At 37.5% G+C, this 15,447-nt stretch overlaps 1 protein-coding gene across 13 annotated transcripts in view; it reads right to left on the minus strand.

Annotated features, from left to right (window-relative positions):
- Positions 1-15,447, minus strand: part of FLACC1 (flagellum associated containing coiled-coil domains 1) — a 68,510-nt gene that overhangs the window by 34,000 nt on the left and 19,063 nt on the right. For all 13 annotated transcript variants that reach the window (XM_054479111.1, XM_054479110.2, XM_054479107.2 and 10 more), the window contains 2 exons: positions 9,196-9,293; positions 8,930-8,982 (listed from right to left, as the gene is read on the minus strand). In XM_054479111.1, the coding sequence (XP_054335086.1) occupies positions 8,930-8,982; positions 9,196-9,293 (151 nt within the window). The remainder of the gene's footprint in view (positions 1-8,929; positions 8,983-9,195; positions 9,294-15,447) is intronic.

Raw genomic sequence — 15,447 nt, forward strand, 5'->3', positions numbered from 1 at the left:
AAGAGGTGCCTGTCTGGAGATGAAAAGCTGGAGCACTGAAACAGGAGTGTGTCTGAGAGGGATAACTTTCCTGCTAACCTGGCAGGGGAGCTGAGGTGGCTCCAACCCTTACCCCTGGTAAGACCTCAGTGCAACTCACTCCTCCAGCCACCTCTGCCAAGGCTGAGACCTCTGCCCATCACTGGGTATTGCATTTACCCACCTGCTTTAGCCACAGCTGATTCCTGCCCAGGGACACCTCCCCTACTGGCCTGAAGCTGGAACCATCAAACTAGTAAATAAAACACTGGAGAAAAGGCCGGGTGCCGTGGCTTATGCCTGTAATCCCAACACTTTGGGAGATTGAGGTGGGTGGATCACTTGGGGTCAGGGGTTTGAGACCAGCCTGGCCAATATGGTGAAACCTTGTCTCTACTAAAAATACAAAAATTAGTTGGGTGTGGTGGCAGGCACCTTTAATCCCAGCTACTTGGGAGGCTGAGGCACAAGAATCACTTGAACCCAGGAGGTGGAGATTGCAGTGAGATCACGACACTGCACTCTAGCCTGGGTGACAGAGTGAGACTCGGCCTAAAAAAAAAAAAGAAAAAAAAAACTGGACAAAAATACATAAATAAAAAAGGGCATGCCACGGGGCAATGAGATAAGCTTTAAGAGACCTCTATCATTACAGCCCCATAGGAGACAGTGATCTTGCTGATATACCAAGCACATTGCTACTACAACCAGCATCTAAGAAAGCCACATAAAAAAACTCTCTATAACCAAGGAACTATTACAGAGTCTTCACCCCTGAAAGCACCAAAAACCAAATTAGGCCATAATATGATAAGCATTAAAGTCACATCCTTAAGTGGAAAAAAGAAATTAAAAAACAAACACAAAAAGAAACACAGTCAAATCAAACATAAATTCAAGGATAATTAGAAGAAATAATCTACCCAAATGAGGAGGAACCAGAAAAGTAACTCTGGTAATATGAAAAAACAGGGTTCTATAACACCCCCAAAAGATAACACTAGCTCTCCAGCAATGGATCCAAAGCAGGACGAACTCTTTAAAATACCGTATAAAGAATTCAGAAGGTCAATTATTAAGCTACTCAAGGAGATTTCAGAGAAAGATGAAAACTATTATAAATTTAAAAAGCATTTCAGGATATGAATGAAAAATTTTCTAGAGAGATAGATATTATCAAGAAAAAACAATAAGAATTTCTAGAAATGAAAGACACACTTAGGGAATTACAAAATGCAGCGGAAAGCTTTAACAATAGACTAGAACAAGTAAAAGAAAGAATTTCAGAGCTTGAAGACAAGGTTTTTAAACTAATCCAATCAGACAAAAATAAAGAAAAAAGCATCAAAAGAAATGAACAAAGTCTTCAAGAAATATGGGATTATGTTAAACAGCCAAACCTAAGAATAATTGGTGTTCCAGAGGGAGAAGAGAAAATAACAAGTCTGGATAACTTATTTGAGGGAATAATTGAGGAAAACCTTCCTGGCGTGGCTAGAGATCTAGATATCCAAATCCAAGAAGCTCAAAGAACTCCTGGGAAATTAATTGCAAAAAGATCTTCACCAAGGCATATAGTCATCAGGCTATCTAAACTCAAAGTGAAGGAAATAATTCTAAGAGCAGTAAGACAAAAATATCAGGTAAGCTACAAAGGAAAACCTATCAGAATAACAGCCGACTTCTCAGCAGAAACCTTACAAGCCAGAAGGTATTGGGGTCTTAACTTCAATCTCCTTAAACAGAAAAACTGTCAGCCAAGAATTCTGTATCCTGTAAAACTAGGTTTTGTAATTGAAGGAGAAATAAAAGTCATTTTCAGATAAACGAATGCTGAGGGAATTTGTCACTAGCAAACCAACACTACGAGAAATGCTACCAGCCTGGCCACATGGCAAAACCCAGTCTCTACTAAAAAATACAAAAATTAGCCAGGTGTGATTGTGCATGCTTGTAATCTCAGCTACTCGGGAGGCTGAGGCATGAGAATCTCTTGAACCCAGGAGATAGAGGTTGCAGTGAGCCAAGATTGCACCATTGCACTCCAGCCTGGGTGACAGAGCCAGACTCTATCAAAAAAAAAAAAGAAAGAAAGGAAAGAAGGAAGGAAGGAAGGAAGCAAGGAAGGAAGGAAAGAAAAGAAAGAAAGGTGGGCTAAAAGGAGTTTTAAACATTGAAACAAAAGCCAAATATGCACCAAAATAGAATCTCTGGAAAGCTTAAAACTCATGAAGTTTATAAAACAATAACAGAATGAAAAAAGAAAAACTATATACATAACAATTAACATGATGAAGAGAACAGTACTTCACATCTCAATATTAATGTTGAATGTAAATGGCCTAAATGCTCCACTTAAAAAATACAGAATGGCAGAATGGATAACAAAAATCACAATCCAAATATCTGCTGTCTTCAAGAGACTCACCTAACATGAAAGGATTCAAATAAACTCAAGGTAAAAGGGTGGAAAAAGATATTCCATGCAAATGGACACCAAAAGCAAGCAGAAGTAGCTATTCTTATATCAGACAAAACAAACTTCAAAGCAACAACAGTAAAACAAGACAAAGACGGTCAATATAATGATAAAAGGATCAATCCAACAAGAAGATATTACAATCCTAAATTTACATGCATCTAACACTGGAGCTTGCAGATTCATAAAACAATTACTACTAGACCTAAGAAATGAGATAGACAGCAACACAGTAATGGTGGGATACTTTAATATACCACTGACAGCACTAGACAAATCTTTGAGACACAAAGTCAACAGAGAAATAATGGACTTAAATGACATGCTAAAACAAATGGACATAACAGCTATTTACAGAACATTCTACCCAAGAACTGTAGAATGTATATTCTTCTCATCAGTACATAGAACAGTCTCTAAGAATCTAGGCCATATGCTAGGTCACAAAACAAGTCTCAATAAATTTTTAAAAATTGAAATCATATGAAGTATCTGCTCAGGCCATAGCAGAATAAAACTAAAAATCTACTTCAAAGGGAATCCTCAAAACTATGCAGATACATGGAAATAAAATAATCCATTCCTGAATGATATCTGGGGTAAACAGTGAAATCAAGATGGAAATTTTAAAAAATTTTGAATTGAATGATAATGACACAAGTTATCAAAACCTTTGGGATAGGTGGGGTGTGGTGGCTCATGCCTGTAATTCTAGCACTTTGGGAGGCCAAACAGGTGGATCACTTGAGGCCAGGAGTCCGAGACCAGGCTGGCCAACATGGTGAAACCCCATCTTTACTAAAAATACAAAAATTAGCTGGGTGTGGTAGCAGGCACCTGTAGTCTCAGTGTCAGCTACTTGGGAGGCTGAGGCACGAGAACTACTTGAACTTGGGAGGCAGAGCTTGCAGTGAGCCAAGATGGTGCCACTGCACTCCAGCCTGGTTGACAGAGTGAGACTGTCTCAAAAAACTAAAAACTAAAAAACCTCTGGGATACAGCAAAAGCAGTGCTAGGAAAGTTTATAGTGCTGAACGCCTGCATCTAAAAGTCTGAAAGAGCACAAATTGACAACTTAATATCACACTGCAAGGAACTGGAGAAACAAAAAAAACTAAGCCCAAAGATAGAAGAAGAAAAGAAATAATGAAGACCAGAGCAGAACTAACTGAAATTCAAACAAAAAATACAAAAAGATCAATGAAACAAAAAGCTGGTTCTTTGAAAAAATAAAATAGACTAGATTAGCCAAGAAAAGAAGAAAAGATTAAACAAGTAAAGAAGAGAGAGAAGATCTAAATAAGCTCAATTAGAAATGAAATTGGAGACATTACAACTCACAGAACCACAGAAATACAAAAGATCACTTGAGGTTACTGTGAACACCTTTTTGCATACAAACTAGAAAACCTAGAGGAAATAGACAAATTCCTGGAAACGTACAACTCTCCTGTATTAAATCAGGAAGAAACAGAAACCCTGAACACGTGAATAACAAGCAGCAAGATTGAATCAGTAACTTAAAAATTGCCAAGAACAACAAAAAAAGACCAGGACCAGATGGATTCACAGCTGAATTCCACCAGATGTTCAAAGAAGAATTGGTACCAATCTTACTGAAACGATTCTGAAAGATTGAGAACGAGGGAATCCTCCCTAAATCATTCTATGCAGCCAGTATCACCCTGATATCCAAACCAGGAAAGAACACAACAAATAAAAAAAAAAAAAAACCTACAGACCAATTTCACTGACGTTGAACATAGATGCAAAAATCCTCAATAAAATACTAGCTAACCAAGCCCAATAGCACATCAAAAAGATAATTCAAGTGGATTTTGTCCCAGGGATGCAGGGATGGTTTAACACACACAGGTCAATAAATGTGATACATCACATAAACAGAATTGAAAACAAAAAACATATGATCATCTCAACAGATTCAGAAAAAGCTTTTAAAATCCAGCATCCTTTATAATTAAAACTCTTAACAAACTAGGCATAGAAGGGACCTACCTCAAAATAATAAAAGCCATATATGACAAACCCACAGCCAACATCATACTGAATGGAAAAAAGTTGAAAGCATTCCCCTTGAGAACTGGAACAAGACAAGATGGCCACTTTTCCCACTCTCATTCAACATAGTTCTGGAAGTCCTAGCTAGAGCAATTAGACAGGAGAAAGAAATAAAGGGCATCCAAATTGGAAAAGAAGTCAAACTATTGCTGTTTGAAGATTATATAATTGTATACCTAGAAAATCCTAAAGACTCCTCCAAAGACTCTAAGATTTGATGAATGAATTCAGTAAAGTCTCAGTTTACAAAATCAGTGTACACATATCAGTAGCACTGCTATACACTAACAATGACCAAGCTGAGAATCAAGTAAAGAATTGATACCCTTTTACAACAGTTACAAAAAAATAAAATACTAGGCCAGGCACAGTGGCTCATGCCTGTAATCTCAGCACTTTGGGAGGCCGAGGCAGGTGGATCACCTGAGGTCGGGAGTTCAAGACCAGACTGACCAACATGGAGAAACACCGTCTCTACTAAAAATACAAAATTAGCCGGGCATGGTGGCACATGCCTATAATCCCAGCTACTAGGGAGGCTGAGGCAGGAGAATCACTTGAACCTGGGAGGCAGAGGTTGCGGTGAGCCGAGATCGTGCCATTGCACTCCAGCCTGGGCAACAAGAGTGAAACTCCATCTCAAAAAAAAAAAACAAAAAAAAAAACTTAGGAATGTACTTAATCAAGGAGGTGAAAGATCTCTACAAGGAGAACTATAAAACACAGCTGAAAGAAGTAATAGATTATACAAACAAATGGAAATGCATTCTATGCTCATGGATTGGAAGAATCGATATTGTAAAAATGACCATACTGCCCAAAGTAATCTTGCATTACAGATCCAATGCAATTCCCATCAAAATACCAACATCATTTTTCACAGAATCAGAAAAAAAATTCTAAAATTCATATGGAACCAAAAAAGAGCCAGAATAGCCAAAGCAATACTAAGCAAAAAGAACAAATCTGGAGGCATCACATTACTAGACTTCAGATTATACTACAAGGCTATAGTTAACAAAACAGCATGGTACTGGTATAAAAGTAGGCACATAGGCCAAGGAAACAGAATAGAGAACCCAGAAATAAAGCCAAATATTTACAGCCAAATTATCTTTGGCAAAGCAAACAAAAACATAAATTGGGGAATGATACTTTATTTAATAAGTGGTGCTGGGAGAATGGGCAAGCCACATGTAGAAAAATGAAACTGGATCCATATTTCTCACCTTATACAAAAATCAGCTCAAGATGGATCAAAGACTTAAATATAAGACCTGAAACTATAAAAATTCTAGAAGACATTAGAAAAACTCTTCTAGTCATTGGCTTAGGCAAATAATTCACGACTAAGACCCCAAAAGCAAATGCAACAAAACCAAAAATAAATAAATAGAACCTAATTAAACTAAAAAGCTTCTGTATAGCAAAAGAAACAATAAACAGACAACCCACAGAATGGGAGAAAATATTTGCAAACTATGCATCTGACAAAGGACTAGTAATCAAACAAGGAATTCAAACAAATCAGCAAGAAAGAAACAAATAATCCCATTAAAAAGTGGGCAAATGACATGAATAGATATTTCTAAAAAGAAGATATACAAATGGCCAACAAACATGAAAAAGTGCTCAATATCACTAATCGTCAGGGAAATGCAAATTAAAACCACAATGAGATACCACCTTACTCCTGCAAGAATGGTCATTATTAAAAAGTAAAAAACCAATATATTTTGGTGTGGATGTGGGGAAAAGGGAGCGCTTATATACTGCTGGTGGAAATGTAAATTAGTACAACCTTTATGGAAAACAGTATGGAGATTTCTTAAAGAGCTAAAAGTAGATTTACCATTCAATCCAGCAATCCCACTACTGGATCTCTATCGAAAGGAAAATAAGTCATTATATGAAAAAGACACTCGTACGTGTATGTTTATAGCAGCACAATTCACAGTTGCAAAGATGTGGAACCAACCTGAGTGCCCGTTGACTAATGAGTGGATAAAGAAAATGTGGCATATATACACCATAGACTGCTACTCAGTCATTAAAAGGAATGAAATGTCTTTTGCAGCAACTTGGATTGAGCTGGAGGCCATTATTCTAAGCGAAGTAACACAGGAGTGGAAAACCAAAAACTGTATGATGTCACTTAAAAGTGGGAGCTAAGCCATGAATATGCAAAGGCATATTCATTAATGAACTTTAGAGACTCTGAAGTGGGAGGTGGGAGAGTGGCTTGTGATAAAAAAAAAAAAAACTACACATTAGGTACAATATACACTACTTAGATGATGGGTGCACTAAAGTCTCAGAATTCACCACTATATAATTTATCCAGGTAACAAACCATTTGTACCCCCAAAGCTATTGAAATAAAACTTTTTTAAAAACCCCAAAGTAAAAAAAGTTGGAACAATTTTCTTTTCTTTTATATAATTTTTACATGTGTTAGCTTTAGGGTCAAATTTATTTCTTTTTTATTTTATTTATTTATATATATATTTTGAGACAGAGTCTTGCTCTGTTGCCCAGGCTAGAGTGCAGTGGCATGATCTCGGCTCACTGCAACCTCTGCCTCCCAGGTTCAAGCGAGTCTCCTGCCTCAGTTTCCTGAGTAGCTGGGATCACAGGTGCGTGCCACCATGTCCGACTAATTTTTGTATTTTTGGTAGAGACAGGGTTTTGCCATGTTGGCCAGACTGGTCTCAAACTCCTGACCTCAGGTGATCTGCCTGCCTCGGCCTCCCAAAGTGCTGGGATTACAGGCGTGAGCCACAGCGCCCGGCCTATGGTCAAATTTAAATGAGCTATTTTTAAATATAAACTTTGGATTTCTGAATAAAGATTTGATAAGTTAAAAATGGGCTGAAAACCTGTATTTTGAAATAAATTATAGAACCCCAGAATTCTAGAACTAAATCTACAGTTTTTCAACATTCTAAATGGAATTTCTTCTTTTTCACTTCTTTTTTTAACGTCAGTTTAATTGAGTAAAATGTGCCCTTGTTCAGTATACATTTAATGTGTTTGACCAATGGATAGCTATGGAACTACCACTACATCATCTCCAGTAATTCTCTCCTGTCCCTTTGTAGTCAACGCCTCCCCCAATCTCAGTCCAGCCCATGGTAAATACTAATCTGCTTTTTGTTCCCCAGTTTTTACTTTTTCCAATCATGTAAATATTTCATGTCATAAACAGAATGTAGTAGTGTGTAAAAAACAAGAAGACATACAAGTGGTCAGAAAACATAAAAAATGCTTCATGTCACTAATCATCAGAGAAATGCAAATCAAAAACCACAATGAGATACCAGCCGACACACATTAGAATGGTTATTATTAAAAAGTCAAAAAACAACAGATGCTGGTGAGGTTGGAGGAAAAAGGGAATGCTTATACACCATTGGTAGGAATGTAAATTAGTTCAGTCATGGTGGAAAGCAGCTTGGAGATTCTCAAAGAACTTAAAACAGAACTACCATTTGACTCAGCAATCCCATTACTGGGTATATATCCAAAAGAAAATAATTTTTGCTACCAAAAAGACACCTTCACTTGTATGTTCATCACAGACAATTCACAATAGCAAAGACATGGAATCACCCTAAGTGCCCACTGACAGTGGACTGGATAAACAAAATGTGGTACATATACCATGGAATACTATGCAGCCATAAAAAAGAACAAAATCATGTCCTTCATAGAAACGTGGATGGCCCTAGAGACTATTATCCTAAAGCCAATTAACACAGGAACAGAAAATCAAGTGCCATGTGTTCTCGTAGACACTGGGGGCTATTGGGAGAGAAGAAGAGGGGGAAGGGTGGAATAACTATTGGGTACTATGCTCGCCAGCTGGGTAATGAGATCATTCATATCCCAAACCTCAGCATCACACAATAACTTGTACATGTATCCCCTGAATCTAAAATAAAAGTTGTCTTTTTTTAAAGTTCATTCTTTTTGACCAAGCACTCTACTTCTAGAATCAAAGATATTCAAAGTGGTATTATCTGTTACAGCAAGCAATTGGAAACAACTCAAATGCCCAATAATAGGGGAGCAGTAGAATTTTAGAACCCAATGGCAATTTCATTAGGATAATATCAAGTCATTATAAAGGAGGGAAAAGTTTCTTATATGCTTGATAAAGAAGATATAAAAATATATATAGATGTTATACAATATACAATATAATCTCAACTGCAGTTCTAATAAAGTACAAATATTAACAGGGGTTGTCTTTGGGTGGTAATATTTCTCAAAAGCTCTAGATTTATCCCAATGTTAGCCAGGAATGAGCCTTCCTTCTCTTGTAATCCAACAGGGAGCTCTGTATCTCACCTGATATGTACGAAACATATTCTTCAAATACTTGTATTCTTTTCCCATCTCCTCTGGATAAAAGGAAAACAACAGGGTCATCATTAGTCTTCTGATATGCACATTTTCAAATTCATACGTGAGTTCTTCTGCACACCTTCCCCACCCCAAACTCATCACCAAGGTAGTAAAACCTTTGTGTGCCTCGGAAATCACCCTAGAAGCTTATTAGAAATGCCATTGCCTGGACCTTCATCCAGGGTCATTCTCCCAGGTCCCAGCAGTACCTAGCTTCTCTTGGGCAGCCAACTTCTCCGCCTTCAAGGCTGCTTTGTAGTTGTTCTCCAACTCACTGAGTTCTGCTTCATGGGCCTCTTTGAGCTCCCTGTGGGACCCCAGGAGAAGGCCGCAATCATTAGTAAAAAGAATTCTAGAGCTGAGCTGTTACCCTGATCTGATCCTACCCTCCACCCTCCCACAGGAAGTGAGGTTCTCACTTTTTTATTTTTAAAATTTTTAAATCTTTTTTTTTTTTTTTTTTAGTCAGGGTCTCACTCTGTTGCCCAGCGTGAGTGTGGTGGCATGGTCACAGCTCACTGCAGCCTCAACCTCCCGGGCTCAAGTGATCTTCCCACCTCAGCCTCCCAAGTAGTTGGGAACACAGGCATGTGCCACCATGCCCATCTAATTTTTTAATTTTTTGTAGAGATGGGGTCTTGCTATGTTGTCCAGGCTGGTTTCAAAGTACTCCTGGACTCAAGCAATCCTCCTGTGTTGGCCTCCCAAAGTGCTGGGATTACAGGCGTGAGCTACCATACTCAGCCTGAGGCCCTCACTTCCTGAAGCATTATCCTGGCATCTATCCAGAAAGGGTGAGGGGACCCTTTTCTACAACCATTGTTTTGAATGGAGCCAGCATGACCACAGATTCCCCTCTAATAATCAGCACAGTCTTGTCTATAGCTTGCTTGGGAAACTATGGGCTGCACTGACACCCAGGATAATTTTAGAACCCAAGTTTTCTCCAACCTCCATTCCAGGAAGTGATGTTGGCAGTGTTTATGATGAGTATTAAAATGAGTCCATATGAGCTATCAAGCTTGAAAAGACATGGAGGAAACTTAAAAGCATATTACTAAGTGAAGGAAGCCAATTTAAAAAGGCTACATAGGGTATGATTCCAACTATATGACATTCTGAAAAAGGTCAAACTATGGAGACAGTAAAGAGATCAGTGTTTGCCCGAGGTTAGGGGTGGGAGGTAGGATGAATAGGCAGAGCGCAGCAGATTTCTAGGGCAGTGAAACTATTCTGTATGACACTAGAATAGTGGATACATGTCATTACACATTTGTCCAAACTCAATGAATGTACAATACCAAGAGTGAACTCTAATGTCAACTATGAACTTTGGGTGATAATGATGTGTCAATATAGGTTCACTGATTATAACAAATGTTACCACTTTTGGGGATAGTGATAATGGGGGAAGCTATGTGTGTGAGGGGGCAGTAAGTATATGGGAAATCTTTTATACTTTCCCCTCAATGTTGCTATAAACCTAAAACTCTAAAACTACTCTAAAAAATAAAGTTTATAAATAAATGAATAAGTACATAAAAGTTTATGGCTCAGCTAAGAGTGCTGTCTCTCCACCAGGATTTCTTTTTTTAATTATAAATTGGTAACATATAAATTTATGGGGTAAAAAGTGATGTTATGATTTGTGAATACAATGTGGAATAATGAAACCAAACTAGTTAACATAGTCATCACCTGAAATACTTTAAATTTTTTTCTTTTTTTTTTTTTGAGACGTAGTCTCTGGCTCTGTCCCCCAGGCTGGAGTGCAATAGCACAATCTCGGCTCACTGCAACCTTCGCCTCCTGGGCTCAAGCGATTCTCCTACCTCAGCCTCCGGGTAGCTGGGATTACAAGCACCTGCCATTATGTCCGACTAATTTTTGTATTTTTGCAGAGATGGGTTTTCACCATGTTGGCCAGGCTGGTCTTGAACTTGTGACCTCAGGTGATACACCCGCCTCGGCCTCCCAAAGTGCTGAGATTACAGGCGTGAGCCACTGCACCCAGCCTAAAAGTTTTTTTAGTGAGAACATTTGAAATTTATTCTTAGCAATTTTGAAATGTCCAATACTCTATTATTAACTGTATTTACTACTCTGTGCAATAGATCTAAGAAAATCCCATATTTCTCCTGCCTAATTGAGATTTTGTACTCTTTGACCATCATCTCCCTATTCCCCCACCCGCTAGCCTCTTTAACCACCATTTTACTCACTGTTTCTATGAGTTTGATTGTTTCAGATTCCACATATAAGTGAGAATATGTGGTATTTGTCTTCCTGTGCCTGGTGTATTTTATTTAGCGTAATGCTCTCCAGTTCCATCCATGTTGTCACAAATGCCAGAATTTCCTTCTTTATAAAGGCTGAATACTATTCCATTTTATGTATATACCACTTTTTCTTTATCCATTTATCAACTGATGGACCCTTAAGTTGATTCCATAACTTGGATGTTGTTAATAGTACTGAATTGAACATGGGAATACAGACATCTCAACAAACTGATTTCAAATACTTTGGGTAAGCACCCAGAAGTGGGATTGCTGGATCATATGGTATTTCTATTTTTAGTTTTTTGAGCAACCTCCATACAGTTTTCCATAATGGCCATACTAATTTACAATCCCACTAACACTTTGTAAGTGTTTCCTTTTCTCCACATCTTCAACACTTGTTATCTTTCGCCTTCTTTATAATAGCTATTCTGATAGATGTGAGATTAATAACTCACTATGGTTTTAATTTGCATTTCCCTAATGATTAGCAATATTGAGCATTTTTTCATATGTCTGTTAGCCATTTGTATGTCTTCTTTTGAGAAATGTCTATTCAGGTCCCTTACCCATTTTGTAGTTGGATTTATTTATTTATGTACTTATTTTTTTATTATACTTTAAGTTTTAGGGTACATGTGCACAACGTGCAGGTTAGTTACATATGTATACATGTGCCATGTTGGTGTGCTGCACCCAGTAACTCGTCATTTAACATTAGGTATATCTCCAAATGCTATCCCTCCCCCCTACCCCCACCCCACAACAGGCCCCGGTGTGTGATGTTCCCCTTCCTGTGTCCATGTGTTCTCACTGTTCAATTCACATCTATGAGTGAGAACATGCGGTGTTTGGTTTTTTGTCATTGCGATAGTTTGCTGAGAATGATAGTTTCCAGCTTCATCCATGTCCCTACAAAGGACATGAACTCATCCTTTTTTATGGCTGCACAGTATTCCATGGTGTATATGTGCCACATTTTCTTAATCCAGTCTATCATTGTTGGACATTTGGGTTGGCTCCAAGTCTTTGTTATTGTGAATAGGGCCGCAATAAACATACGTGTGCATGTGTCTTTATAGCAGCACGATTTATAATCCTTTGGGTATATACCCAGTAATGGGATGGCTGGGTCAAATGGTATTTCTAGTTCTAGATCCCTGAGGAATCGCCACACTGACTTCCACAGTGGTTGAACTAGTTTACACTCCCACCAACAGTGTGAAAGTGTTCCTATTTCTCCACATCCTCTCCAGCACCTGTTGTTCCCTGACTTTTTAATGATTGCCATTCTACTGGTGTGAGATGGTATCTCATTGTGGTTTTGATTTGCATTTCTCTGATGCCCAGTGATGATGAGCATTTTTTCATGTGTCTTTTGGCTGCATAAATGTCTTCTTTTGAGAAGTGTCTGTTCATACGGTTTTGTCCTTCATTCTATTAATGTGAGGTATCACATTTATTGATTTGTTTGTGTCCAACCATTCTTGCATCCCAGGGGATAAATCTCACTGGATCATGGTGGATGATCCTTTTAATATGTTGTTGAATTCTGTTTGCTAATATTTAATTAAGGATTTTTGTATCTAAGTTCATTAAGGATTTTGGCCTGTAATTTTATTTTCTCATAATGTTCTTGTCTGACTTGGTATCAGAGTAATGCTGGCCTCATAAAAATGGTGTGAAAGGGCTGGGTGCATTGGCTCATGCCTGTAATCCCAGCACTTTGGGAGGCTGAGGCAGGCAGATCACTTGAGGTCGGGAGCTCAAGACCAGCCTGACCAGCCTGACCAACATGGAGAAACCCCATCTCTACTAAAAATACAAAATTAGCCAGGCGTGGTGGTGCAAGCCTGTAATCCCAGCTACTCAGGAGGCTGAGGCACGAGAATCGCTTGAACCCAGGAGGTGGTGGTTGTGGTGAGCCGAGATCGCACCATTGCACTCCAGCTTAGGCAACAAGAGTGAAATTCTGTCTAAAAAAAAAAAAAAAAGCTAAAAAAAAAACATGTGAAAGTCCTTCCACCTCTTCACTTTTTTAGAAGAATTTGAGAAGAATTGATGTTAGTTCTTTTTTTAAATGTCAGGTAGAATTAAGCAGTAAAGGCACCAAGTCTGGGGTTTTTTTTGGATGGTAGGCTTTTTATTACTTATTCAATATCATCTTTATTGGTCTGTTCAGATTTTCTATCGTTTTTATGATTAAGTCTTGGTAGGTTTTATGTGTCTAGAAATTTATCTGTTTCTTCTAGGTTATCCAATTCACTGCCATATAAATGTTCACAGTAGTCTCTTATGATCCTTTGTATTTGTCATATCAGTCGTAATGTGTCCTCTTTCATTTCTGATCTTATTTATTTGAGTCTTCTCTATTTTTTTGTTAGTTTAGCTAAAGGTTTGTTGCTTTTATCTTTTCAAAAAACAACTCTTAGTTTCATTGATATTTTATATTGTTTTTCTAGTCTCTATTTCATTTATTTCTGCTTTGATCTTTATTATTTTCTTTCTTCAGCATACTTTGGGCTTATTTTGTTCTTTCCTAGTTTTGTGAGGTACAATATTAGCTTCTTTGAGATCTCTCTTTGTTTCATCTACTTCTTTTAATTTGACTAAAAGCCATTTATTGAAAAGGCTATCTTTTTTCCCAGTCTGTGTTCTTGGCACCTTTGTCAAAAATCAGTTGGCTATGGGTGTATACATTTATTTATAGGCCTCTATTCTGTTCCATTGGTCTATGTGTGTGTTTTTTTATGCCAGTATCATGCTGTTTGGATTACTATAGCTTTGTAGTATAATTTAAAATCAGGTGCCTTTAGCTTTGTTATTTTTGCTCAGGATCATTTTGGCTATTTGGGGACTTTGTGGTTCCATATGAATTTTAAGATTATTTGTTCTATTTTTGTGAAGAACATTTTTGGTATTTTGATAGGGATTGCATTAAATCTGTGTAATGCTTTGGGTAGTATGATCATTTAAACAATATTAATTCTTCCAATTCATGAACATGGACTATCTTTCCATTTATTTGCTTCTTCTTCAATTTCTTTTATTGATGCTTCATAATTTTCAGTGTAGAAATCTTTCACTTCCTTGGTTAAATTTATTCCTAGGTATCTTATTTTTTAAGATGGTATAAATAGAATTGTCTTCTTAATTTCTTTTTTAGATACTTAACTATTAGTGTATAGAAATGCTACTAATTTTTTTCTTTTTCCATTTTTATTTTAGGTTTAGGGGTACATGTACATGTATATATTTGTTGCATAGGTAAATTGTACATCACTGGGGTTTTGTGTACAAATGATTTCATTGCCCAGGTAGTGAGCATAGTACCTGATAGGTTGTTTTTGAACCCTCACTCTCCTCCCAACCTCCACCTTCAAGTAGGTCTCACCGTCTATTACCCTCTTCTTTGTATCTATGTGTACACAATGTTTAGGTCTCCCTTATAAGTGAAAATATGCAGTATTTGGTTTTCTGTTCCTGTGTTAATTCGCTTAGGATAATGGCCTTCAGCTGCATCCATGTTGCTGCAAAGGACATGATTTTGTTCTTTTTCATGGCTGTGTAGTATTGTATGGTGTATATATATCACATTTTCTTTATCCAGTCCACCACTGATGGGCATCTAGGTTGAACCATATCTTTGTTACTGTGAATAGTGATGTGATGAACATACACATGTATGTGTCTTTTTGGTAGAATGATTTACATTCCTTTGAGTATAATACACCCAATAATGGGATTGCTGGGTCAAATGGTAGTTCTGTCTCAAGTTCTTTGAGAAATCTCCAAACTTCTTTCCACAGTGGCTGAACTAATTAACATCCCCACCAATAATGTATAGCATTTCCTGTTCTCCACAATCTTTGAAGAAATATCCAGTAGTTGAATTGCTGGTTCATCATATTTTTAAGTTTTTGAGAAATCTCTATAGTGTTTTCCATAATGGCTGTACTAATTTACATTTCCACCAACAGTATATAAGAGTTCCCTTTTCTCCACATCTTTGTCAACATATGTTATTTTTTGTCTTTTTAAAATAGCCATTCTAACTGGTGTAAGATGATATCTTATTGTGTTTTTGCTCTACATTTCCCTGATGATTAGTGATGTTGAACACATACTTATTGGCTATTTGTATGTCTTCCTTTAAGAAATGTCTACTGGTGTCCTTTG

Source organism: Pongo pygmaeus, chromosome 11, assembly GCF_028885625.2.
Source record: "Pongo pygmaeus isolate AG05252 chromosome 11, NHGRI_mPonPyg2-v2.0_pri, whole genome shotgun sequence".
NCBI classification, from domain to species: Eukaryota; Metazoa; Chordata; class Mammalia; order Primates; family Hominidae; genus Pongo; species Pongo pygmaeus.